At 39.4% G+C, this 12,230-nt stretch overlaps 1 protein-coding gene and 1 pseudogene across 33 annotated transcripts in view; both read right to left on the reverse strand.

The window, feature by feature from the left end:
- LOC135697439 (modifier of mdg4-like) overlaps positions 1 to 12,230 on the reverse strand; it is a 130,665-nt gene that overhangs the window by 84,633 nt on the left and 33,802 nt on the right. Inside the window, exons 5-6 of one of the 33 annotated variants that reach the window (XM_065217125.1) lie at positions 4,381 to 4,659; positions 1,795 to 2,120 (exon numbers count right to left, since the gene is read on the reverse strand). The exons of 30 other annotated variants lie outside the window; for them this stretch is intronic. In XM_065217125.1, the coding sequence (XP_065073197.1) occupies positions 1,810 to 2,120; positions 4,381 to 4,659 (590 nt within the window). In that variant the 3' untranslated portion in view covers positions 1,795 to 1,809. Of the gene's footprint in view, positions 1 to 1,794; positions 2,121 to 4,380; positions 4,660 to 4,738; positions 5,108 to 6,613; positions 6,847 to 12,230 lie in introns of those variants that run through there. 2 more of the 33 variants (XM_065217143.1, XM_065217175.1) reach the window with 2 other exon arrangements.
- On the reverse strand, positions 5,209 to 6,187 carry LOC135697318 (uncharacterized; annotated as a pseudogene).

A 12,230-nucleotide genomic window follows, 5' to 3' on the forward strand; every position in this document is an offset into this window, starting at 1 on the left:
AAACTGCTCGAATGATGTGATCCATTCATGCGGGGTAAGGTTGGTCACCACTAGGGGTAATGAATATTTCGTGATCCTGCCCATTTAGAAGGCCACTGTCTTCGGCAAAATAGTGGTTTAAGGCCTTTGCATCAGAGGATAGCAGTTCAGAATTTTCTCACCACGTGGTGCTAATGTGCTAGTCAATATTATGTCAAAGCTAGCTATTGAGATGTAGATCATCTAAGGAAGTTTTCCGTCTTGGAGAAAGTTGTTCAGCTGACCAAGGTCTTTCAAATGGTGAGCCAATTTATTCCGAATTCTCTCACTACGCAGCGCTCATGTGTATGTGCACACTTGTCACAAATCGGTTGAGGTAGCTGCTAAAGCACTCATCTTAGTGCTACTTAGGTTACTGCCTTCGGAATAGTTGTTCAGGTGATTGAAACCTTCCGGATGGAAGAATTAGTTCAACTATTTCTCACTGCACTGTAGCCTTAGTCACCTTAACATCTTTTCCAAAGATAGCAAAATCCTCTAGATGGTCAGGTCAGGCTTTCGAAGTATAGCACTTACTGGAGGTTCATATGTACAATTGCACGGCACAGTAGTGAGATAATTGTGAATTAATTTGTACCTTGCAAAAAGCGTTGATCAACTTACTTGAACTCAAAACAGCAATTTCATAAATGGTCAGGATGTCTCGGAGGCACATATCTACACTAGCGCTACGTTGCGAGAAATTTTCAAATTGATCTGTTTACCATTTGGAAGGTCCACAATTCCAAAAAGCTTTGCCGACAGAAAAAGCTACTTAGATGGCCAGAATCTAGGTTCCGGATGTTCCGGATCTTCCACAGTATCCCCCGTATCTCCCATATTCCGAATTCACTCTGATGTAGCTGATGTAATCCAGCTACCAGCTTCAGCGAATTTAGTCAGATGAACAAGATCTATAAAATGAACGGCAGTTCAGTTGAGGATTTCCTCACTAAGTAGCGCTAGTTTGCCATTTTGGTTCTAATGTTCGCTTAGATAGATGGTTGCGGCTTCGACAATATTGTTCAGAGATTGATTAGACCTATTGCATAAGTCAGTTCAAAATGCCATCCCCAGGCGGTGCTAGTGTATCATTTGACATCGAAATCGCTGTTGTCTTCGGAAAAGTTGCTCAGAAGGAAAGGACCTATTCGATGGTGGACTACCCAGTTCAGAATTTACCCATCTGGTGGAGCTAGTGTCCTTTTCCGATTTGCATAATTGTTTGATATGGGCTATGATTCACATTTTTTGCTAATATTCGGCCATGTTTGAATCTTGTAAAATTTTCAAAATGTAAAAATGTCCTTGCCGATTTTTGTTTTTTTTTTTTCTTCATCCCACGATCAGAACATTCTAGCGGTAAATACCTCCAATAAATTCTCGGTACATCTTTTCTCCACCGGTTGAGCAAAAAATAAATGCTAAATATTGCTTTTAAGATTTCGTGTGATTTGTGGACGACAATTCATTATTTTGCTTAAGAAAATGGGGCGTGTCTGAGATGGTAAAAATGTTTCCCTATCACAGATTTCAGATATCAGTACCGAACCTCTATTTATGCTTTTAGATTCGAATTGTAAGTCCCTCCTTTTGTGCATACTCGGAACAAAACATACTTGCTAACCGCGCCCATAACAGGATTTTCCGCCGTCTCCTCTTCCGTACGATACAGGAAAAAAAATCGTTTTGCTGTGCTCAGCTGCACGCACGCTGAGTAGATAGAAAGAAGATCAATGATGCAAGTAGATTTTTCGTAGATGCATTTAGATGTCCAACCCACAATCCACACTAGGAAAGCTTCTGTCGGCACATTTTATCCCCCGGCTGGTGATTGTGTCCATCGTAAATAGGGCTGACGTAGGTCACGCCTTCGACTTCTCTGGTGGCAGCCCGGGCACGACATCTCCCTTTCGATAGGGCATGTGCACAGCGCCAGTTGGCCGTATTGTGGGAACTTTCTACATACTTATAGTACTGGAATCCTTTGTAGAGCAGTGCTTTGCCTCCTCGTTTCGTTTGACCAAAGACGGCCCTTTCCATTTCGGACTGCAAAGGCGGCCTAACCCGGAAGCGAGGCTGTTTACGTGTTACGTTAGGACCTGCAATGTAAAAAAAAACGTCGATTAGTTTAATGAACTTAAGCGAAGAGCAGTTCCGCGACAAATGATGAATTTGCTATTTGACCTGGAACTGATTGAAGTATGTTAGGGAATGAAGCATAGAAAGATCAAAATCGGTTGATCGATCAACTAACCAACCGAATTATGCCAGCTACATCACATCTAAGCAACCAACTGACTGCGAGTCGATTCGATAAAGTCACTCGATCGACTGAATCAAGAAAATTTCGGTTGGTTGATCGATCAACGAATAAATCGTTCAAACGACCAACTACTCAACTGACTGTAAATGCACACCAACCAACCAAATAGAATGACATGTGATGTTTCAACAAATCAGCCGACAAGCTAGCCAACCGTGCTTTAATAGGTAAGTTGGGTAGTCGATCTATTGTACTACCCAACAAACCAGCCAATAGGCAGATAAGATATTGCTTAAATCGGGATTAGCGGACGTGTCCAAAATTAAATATCTCAAAAGGACGCTGAAATTCCGGCCTTGAAAAATTTAATTTTTGGGCTATTTCACCCCATTTTCTCCTACATTTGGGAAAAAATGTTTGGCAGCTTCATGGCCGCAATTTCAGCGTCCTACCCTTTTATGCGTCTATAGTGCAGTGCCAGTTGTCCACTCTGAAAACGAAACTAACTCAGAGAGTGGGTCACTTTTACTCATTCGTATGGATACATTTTCAAAAGCGTACACGGAGAAAAAAATACTACCCAAAATGTGGGTTCTTTATACTTAATTTTGTGTTGAGCCTCTCACTTGCACTCGTTATTGTTGTCAAAAAAGTTACTTTTGAGTAAATTGCATATTCTAAAATTAACATGAATTTAGCCGGGAATTGAGTACTTAATTTAGTGTAGTTTTTAATTTTCGTGTAGGTGAGTAACCTACGCTTTTAGAAATGTCTCCATATGAATGAGTAAAAGTGACTCACTCTCTGAGTAAGATTCGTTTTCAGTGCAGGAATGCAATCTAACGGAACATATTTAATAACTCCAAAACGAGTCATTTGAGTGACTTTGTATCTTCGGCAATGTTTTTTTTTTAAATCAAAAGCACCATCTTTTAGTAGTTGTACTAAACTTGTACTAAACTGCTATTCTAAACGTATAATGTCTGTGGAATAATTGTTCATTCTGGCGAGTTGGTGCCTTCCACAAAGTTATTTATTGGTCAAAAACTCTAACGAAGACGTCGAAATTACTAAAAAAAATCAATATCAATAAAACATTCAAAATATTGATTTTTTTTTAGTTTAAAAGGGATGTTTTTTTTTTACGAGAAAAAGCAGTTTTTATATATATTTTTTTAAATCCATGAAACTTTGCAAATTTGTTCACTAGCGCCAATGAACCAAGTTTGTGTTAGAATTCGGCCATTTTGACTCTCGCCTATTTTTTTTTTCAAAAGGACGTATTTGATATTTTTCAATAAAATATAGCACGACAACGGCTCATCTAATCGAAATGAGACAATGTTGTAGGAAACTGAATTATATTAAAAAAAAAAAGTACACACTGAAAAATTAATCATCAAAATATCAATAATGTTAAATATGCTTTCAATTATCAAAAAGGCTAACTTTTCTGATTTTGGACGTAATGGGCTCTTTTAAATTGGCCAACATCGTAAAATATTAAACACGTTAGTAAACATTTGGAACTTTAAAAAAAAAATAAAAAAATACATTAGTTCTAAACAAATCTTGAATTTTTCAAAAAAAGATTTCCACGGATCAAAAGCTCCAAGAAATTCTTACCTGAAATTTCTCCTAAATATATTCAATGTTTCAAGTTTTGTTGAATTACGTTTGCAACAAATATAAAAACTACTACTTCTCGGCTAAAAAACATAGTTAAGTGTAAAAAACTGATTTTTCTAAAAAAATATCTTGAAAACTAAGGTCGCTGTGATTTTGACGTCTTCGTAAGAGTTTCATATTTTTGACTAATAAACAACTTTGTCGAAGACACCAACTCTCCAGAATGCACTATTAAAAAGATACATTTTCAATGGCAGTTTAGTACAAGTTTAGTACAATGCTTTCATAACTCAAAGATGGCGCTTTTTATAAGAAAACACATTGCCGGCGATACTAGATCAACCCAGCTTAGTCTAGTCGATTCTTTAAAACAGTGTAGGTCATTCGTGACCTGTCCACCACCTTTGACTTATGAAACCGACTTCTGCACTAAGGGGTATGCTCGAACAGAAAGCGATGCAACCCACCTTCTATCGAGTACTTTTCGTATTCCGCTGCATCGTGATTGTGTCCATAGTGGACATGTTGGATGTAGATCACTTCCCGGAACTCATTGGCTGTGACCCGGGCAAGGCACTTTAGTCTCGTTGATAGCGCACAGCACCACTTGGACGCATAGGCCGAGTCGCCTGCCTTCCAGTACTGGAAGCCTTTGTAGATCAGCATGTTAGTTCCTTGCGGTGATCGTCGGAGTTCGGCCACTTCCATCTCGGTCAGCAGTGGCATTGCGATGTATTCGTTGGACGCTGCAAGAGAAGGACCTCTGTTGGAGTTATTCAATAGAAGCACTCGATGCAACAAGTTTCGATCGACGAGCCGTTGGGATTACTGGTTCAAATAAATAATTTTATTACTCTTCATACAACTAGTACTTCAATTTGTAGACACACATCTGTACTTCGGACCCGCTGGGGGCCGCTAGCTTATCACTATCGAAGACCTTTTCCGGTCCATGCGAATGGGCACTGCCCGCCACACGGATGGGACATTCGCTGGGATTCTTGGACGTCACGCATGTTGCCCGGCAACCAAATTTGACGTACTTCGAGCACCGCCAGAAGACGTTCTTGTTGCTCTGGCGGTTCTCCACGTACTTGTACCCATCGTAGATCAACATCGTACGTCCCCGTTGCGTCCGCGTGAACTCAATCGTCGGGGTGTCCTGCGTTTCGATAAGCGTCATGGTGCTGTATCCTAGAAGTACAATATAAATGACACCTGTTAATGGTAGCACTAGACCATGGGCTCTGGACTTTGCAGAGGATGCCGCCGTCGAAAAGTGACAAAAGGTACATGCTAAAAGTTTTATTTTAAAACCGTTCAAATTTAGCTACAGGTTCAAATTGTATCGAATGCATCGACGATGATTGCATGCCCGGGTCGATAATAATTTCCGACAGCCGGCTGTAATCGGATCGCTTGAAGACACCGGCCAGATGGTTATGCGGCGTGGTATGGTGGATATCGCCATTTAACGTGTGCAGACGCCCGTGGCACTTAATTTTGGTTGTATAGTAGATGCAACGCCAGTACTCCTTCAGCTTCACCGTTTTCTCCTTGACGTAGAAGAATCCATCACAGGACAGCTGTAGGCGACCTTTCTGGCTGCTGCGGTAGTTGAGCACCTGGCCATTGCTGCTCGTCACGGAGAGATGATGTTTGCCTACAACTGAAAGAGCAAGATCATTAGAAATAAAGAACCATTTCGCGATGAAGTACTAGATTTACTAGAGAAAGAAAACATCCATCTAGATTGGAACAGTTTATTAGTCAAAAACAGATGGAGTGATATTTGCACGTACATCTCAATCCACTACGGAGAACATTTCCTGGGCGATGAATGCTACTTTATGACGCTTCAGCGGGGCATGTATGTGCTTTTCCCGATGGATGACGAAACGCTCCGGATTCTTGTACTGCAATATCCGGGCCGGACATTTCAGTTTGCTGGTTGCCATCGACGAGCACCGCCAGACCACCCGTTTGTGGTTCTCCGACATAAACAAATACTTGATCCCGTCGATGATGATGGCTGGTCGCCCCCGGCTGGATTTGGTGAAATAGATTTCTGAAAAGTAGTAGATTTTCTCTGTTAGAAAAGCCAATTCATGTGAAGGTGGTTCCATGGCATTTCGAAACATAAACGCAAATATTGTAATCAAAAGAAGAATCCTTTAATTTTTTTTTTTTATTTAGCACGTTTGTTCTGATAAACGCGTACTGCAGCCGCAGTACTAGATTCGGACGTAGCTGAGTTGCTCTCAGTCTCGCCATGGTTGTGACTGTACTTTACGGTGATGTTGGACGTGTTTTCGTTGATAATGACCGTGCAGGGGCATTTACATTTGTAATACTGGTGGCACTTCCAGTACTGCTTGTCGTTTCGCTGGCGATTTCGGAAAAATGTAATTCCATTCACCACCAACAGGTGGCTACCGCGGCGTTGAGACAATCGGAACGCAAATTCCGGTGTCTCGTGTGGTGCAAAGGGTTTCGTGGGAGCTGAAATTAAAATGTTCTAGTTAGTAATGAATAACCGTTTGCATCATAATAGGGATATTGAAAATAAAAATAACACAATCGAAATTGACTGACTGAAAAAAAACAATACTTTTATTCATTAAGACAATGTTTGCCAAATGAATTCTAATAAGTCACCTAAAAATACCAAACAAACATGAATATGTACACATAGTGAGCCATTTTACACTTAACCTAGAACGGACCATGATTGTGGCTCGGAAAGCGAACTACCAAATTCTGCTCCCCATTGCTCAGGGTGTACGTCAACACGCGGGCTTTGCACTTGTTGATTCCGGCTCGAGCGCACGACCAGTAGGTTTTGTTCTGGCATTCTTTATTCTTGGTGAAGCTGTAGTCTCCCACTTTAAGCTTCCGGCTGCCTCGGAATCCTACGATATATTTGACGTAACCTGAAATGGCAAAAACAAGTGAATCAGTATGGCGCTACCCAACAAAACCCCTCACTGCGCAATAAGTCAAAAGGTACAATTGGGTATCGGACATTTATTGGAATCCAAGCTCAGAGATGCTCACCAGCCGTTGCTTTAGTCGCTTCACTGACCCGTAAGCACGGGGACCATCAACTACCGGGTGATTGTGCTCGTTATCGTTTACCGAAAATGAATCGCCCTCGGTTTTGATTCGGACCTTACACTTGTACACCAGATGCTGGGAACATCGCCAGTAGATTTTCTCCCCGCGGGTCACATGCTTGTTGAAAATATGCTTGCCATATAGCAACTGCAGCGTCCCGGCTCTACTGAGAACGAGCAACGGTGCCTTCGGCTTCAGATCAACTGGGGGGAGGGGGTGGAAAGCGAAAACATCACTCAATTAAAACATGCATGCTTCAGTAGCGGTCGGGACAGAATCTTCAAAATCAATATGTTCCAAATGTTGGCAGCACGTATGTATTTTTTCTTCAGTTGAGCCCACTCGCCCGCACAATTTACGACATTTTGGGTATTTTTAGGATGTCCCATGGACCCTGACAGGAACGAAAAGTAGCATCAAAATTTCTCATTCGTTCTGCGCTGCACAGTTGTTCAATTAAGGGCAAACTTTTGGTGTTTTCTGATTAGTTCGTATTCCTGCCGCATAGGTGGCACTCGAATCTATCTTTTAAACGAAGCGTCCTAGAAGGATGGTTTCTTCGGCAAAGTTGTGAATTTTATAGTTCTGAGAAACGTTGTCAAAGACATCAAAGACCTGCGACTCACCTAAAGTGAGATATCGGGTTTCAAAAAAAAAAATCCTCTAGAAAATAATCATCGCAATTTTTAAAACTTTACCTACATACTCTCATTTTCGAGCAGTTTTTGGATGACTTTCTAACAGCGATTTAAAGAAAATTAAGCATTAAATTCAAGATTTTTCTAGCTCAGCATATATAAGACTCTATTTTATTGAGATACTTTTAAATCATAGCACAAAAACGGCTCATCTAATCGAAATTCCGTCTAAGACAAAGTTTTAGGAAACGGGTTTGCCTTTTCAGAAAAAAATACACACTGAAAAAATCACAAATTTTCGTTAAAAACTTCAACAACAAAAAAATGCACTTTTGAGAATTTTAAACTTATGTTTATTTGAAAGCTTATAAAAATGCAAACTTTTCTTATATGGACACAATGGACAGTTAAATATTACCCAAAATCAAAGAACATCAACTGAAGTTTTCATCACAGACAATTAACTTGTAACTAAGCAGTTCCAGGCCAAATAGCGAAAAAATAAACAAATTTTAAATTTCAGCCGAGGGGGGAGACAGTGAGACTCTCAGGGCAATCCAAAGTAGCTCTGAGGAACTCTTTTCCTCTCTGATGATTGATTTTATTATCTCGATTGTTTTGACAGCGCAGCCCAAGCAATCACATTTCTTGATCACATGTCCTCACCGGAGCTGGTTGCTGGAAGGGAATATCAATCTATTCGCTTACTTTAGAGCGCTTAGGCATCTGGAGCTCAGTAGTATTACGGTGGCAAGATCCTGGACAATTTCATTACCATTGCAAACCGAAAAGTGTCTTGCAGAAAGCCATCGCCAGTGATTTAAGAAAATAGCCAAAACCTCTATGAAGTTGTAGAAAACGAGATCATTTCCATTATTTAAGGACACTAATGACGGAATCTATTTTCCACACAATTTGGTTTAACCACTTCGCAATTTCATGGGCACACATCTGGCGATCTACTTAATAGACAAAGTTCAAAATTAATCTACAGGTCTGCTGCAGAGAAGCAAGCATCTTATTAAATTTGCCCCCCTATATGACTTCTGGATGGCCAGTCAGTGCCAGTGAAAATGCGAAGTGGAGTGATTCCATGAACCTCCAATATTGCATCCGAACTAACATTTGCATGGTCAGATTTCAAAGTCTATATGCCATACTAATTCTGTTTTCGTCGCAAATTAGATCAGATCCCAGAGCAAACCGGAGTAGCTCTGAGCAACTTTGAGTAAAAGAGAATTTGAGAGGTACTCAAATGAAAGCCGTCTTCCCGCTCGATTTTACTGCTCATGATTCGATGAAACTTCGCCTACACCGAAAAAAGTTTGCATGTACCTTCTATTGAAAACGCACATGGTTTTCATCAATAATCAAAATTAATGGAATTCATCTGAATTTCACATAACATTTATGGGATCCCATTAAATTTATGTGATTTTGCAAATGCATTTCATCGGCCTCATAATATTCATGTGATTTTGTGGTGGGATTTGCTGCTATGTGATCACAGGAAACCTATGGGAAATTCATATGGATTTCATGCATTAGATATGTGATAATTTGTTTGAGTGTATAGAGGCAACGAACTAAGTTAGTGTTAGAATTCGGCCATTTTGACTCTCTTCTAATTTTTCAAAATCGTGTATTCCATATTTTCAATAAATCATAGCACGAAAACGGCTCATCCAATCAAAATGACGTCTGAGATAAAGTTGGTTGGAAACTTGTTTTCCTGTTCAGAAAAAAATATACACTAAAAAAAAATCATAAATTGTCGTTAAAATATTAAAAAAAAAACGTTTAAAACTTTAAAATTTTTAAATATGAAACTTAAGTTTATTTGAAAGCTTATCAAAAATGCTAACTTTTCTTAAATTGACACTTCAAAATTGGCCAAAATCGTAGATCAACTTTTGAGTAACATGTTTGAACTTTTTCTACGCAATATTTATGTGCATTGGAAACGATTTTCTGGACTTTTCTTTACTGGATGTTTTCTGATTTGTACTATTTCGGCCAATTTTAAAAAGAGACGTTCCATGCCAAATCGAAAAAAAAACTCGATTTTCTCGAGATTTGCATGAAACTTTGCTTAATTGTTTGTTAGGGGCAATGATTCACATTTTTGCTAAAATTCGACCGTTTTAAATCTTGTAAAATTTTCAAAATTATGTCCTTAATTTATTTCAAAAAATTGTAGCGCAAAAGTTCACTTCTAACCCTTTTGCAAAAACTAAGCACACAAACTGGAGAAAAGCTTCGAAACTTACAAAAGTGACACCAAGCGATCTTTCTCAATCTTGGAGACAGAATATGTGCAACCTGCCGTTTGGAAGAGCAACTAGCCTGCAGGAGAATCGTCCTTGCCAGCCTATCCCTAATAAAAAATAACCATAAAGGAACGATAACCCAAATCATTGAACTATTCCACAAATGGTTTGGATGATACCCAGAACACGTCGTTAAGCAAATTAACCATACAATTTTTATTAGGGATGGTGGTTTCAGACGACGAAGATTAGATTAACGTGGAGGAAGTACCGATGTTTGAAAACGTTGATGATAGAGACTACAATAGCATGGCAGACATTCTATTGCGACTTGGAATGCAGAACGTTGGTGTCAGAGAGCTTCGACCGGATGGCTACCACCAGTGATGCAAAATATCATGACACTGACGTGACACTCGTCTTCGCATCAACCGACTATCGCTGACAGATCGTTTTGTCACGCAGTGAGAGTTAGAGCCATGGCAAACAACAATCACCAGTAATGGTCGCTGCTCACAAGCAAAACGTTACACTCGCTGCTGATGATGAAAAGCACAACGAAAACAGTGAAGACTACTGAAGTACGATCATGAGAAAAAGCGAAACGACAGAAGAAAATGAAAACAATGCCTACGCATACCAAGTTCGTCTAGGCAGGTGCGACTGTGTGAGTTACAAACAAAGCAGGCAACATGAAACGGAAGCTGTTGGGCTCACTCACCAACACACTGACATAAGCAAGCAAAGCAGCAACTGCTTCAAAACGAGCACAGATGAGTGTCGTGATTGTCGGGAATGACCAGATCGGTGATGGATCACAACAGAAGACGACATTCACCAGGGGAGGTGTACCAGTTATGGCTATACGTTCCTATTATGGTGTGTTCCGACTATGGCCTATCGGAATTCCATAGGTCATAATTGGAACACACCATATTAGGAACGTATAGCCATAACTGGTACACCTACCAAAGTTGCTTTTTACTTCTTTCGTCAAGTTGATGGATGGTCATGGAGAGAGCTTCGACGAGCACATTGATAGGAATGTATAAAGCGTTATTACCATCAGCTGTTTGGCGATCGTGATTGTGATAGGTCGCAACTCTGGCTACCACTGAACGCTGGCGCTGCTTGGACGTTGATGGCGCGTCATGCGTGTGAACCACGTTATAGAAACATTGTTTTCTAATAGTGTTAATGTCATTGGTCACCTAATCTGTTGAGTATATTTGATAGCATTTTTCTCAGCTTTCAAATGGTAACCTGATAATCAATCAATCGGTGGTTGCGAACATAGTGAAAAATACGTTTTTCTAATAAAATCCAATATGGTGGCCAAATACAAGATGGCCGCCAAAATAAATTCCTTTCTGAATGAAAGCCCTATCCTTCGTCTTCATAATAACGTGTTGTTTGCAGAAGGATTCCATATTAAATTTTAAAGATTTAACATGTCAAGAATTAAGCACTCCATTCGAGCAGTTAAAATGACGTTTACTACCACTCGAACTTAGAAATAAAACATTATTTTGAGATTTTTTCTTCTAGAACCTCGAGAAAAGTAGCCAACATTTGTGCGTTTCATAAAAAAATAGAAATTAGTTGGTCCAGTTCGCTGGTAGAAAGTCACGCCAAAACTGCTTGGCAAAGTGGTAAATTGTTCGAAATTCAACTTTTTTGAAAACTGTGAGGCCCCTTGGCGAGCGAGGGGTTCATTAATTTGAGCAAAGGAAAGTGGAAATCTAATTTTTTCATCAATATTGGTCGAAATTAAGCGGATATATTTAAATATTTAAAGACCATGTGTCAATGGCGGCCTGGTTTCAACGAGAATTACTCATTTAGAATGTAAACTTTTGGAATGGACACTTAAAATTTTACACAAATTTTAAAACAAGAACTTTTGGTCAAATTTTTGAACTTTTTTTTATGTAACGATGGGAATACACCAAAAAGGGTACCAACAAGTACAATAATTTGACGCTATGTTCATGTTCTATGATTTTTGTCAGATTTCAAATGTCCCTTGTTTTACACATTTCAAAGGTTTGCATAAGCTTTTTTTTTTGCAAAAAATCGAGCAGACACTTTAAAATATTTGTTTTTTTTTACTTAAAATATATTTAAAAACATGGTCTAGGACGTCATTTCGATCAGAATTGCCGTTTCCGTGATGTTTTGAAAAATTTAAACGACATCATTTTGAAAATTTTACAAGATCCAAAATGGCCTAATTTTAGCAAAAATATGATTCATTGCCCATGCTCTATTTCAGACAAGTTAACATTTTTG

Source organism: Ochlerotatus camptorhynchus, unplaced genomic scaffold, assembly GCF_037179485.1.
Source record: "Ochlerotatus camptorhynchus isolate MF236.1 unplaced genomic scaffold, CSIRO-AGI_Acam_v1.1 ptg000070l, whole genome shotgun sequence".
Lineage (NCBI taxonomy): Eukaryota > Metazoa > Arthropoda > Insecta > Diptera > Culicidae > Ochlerotatus > Ochlerotatus camptorhynchus.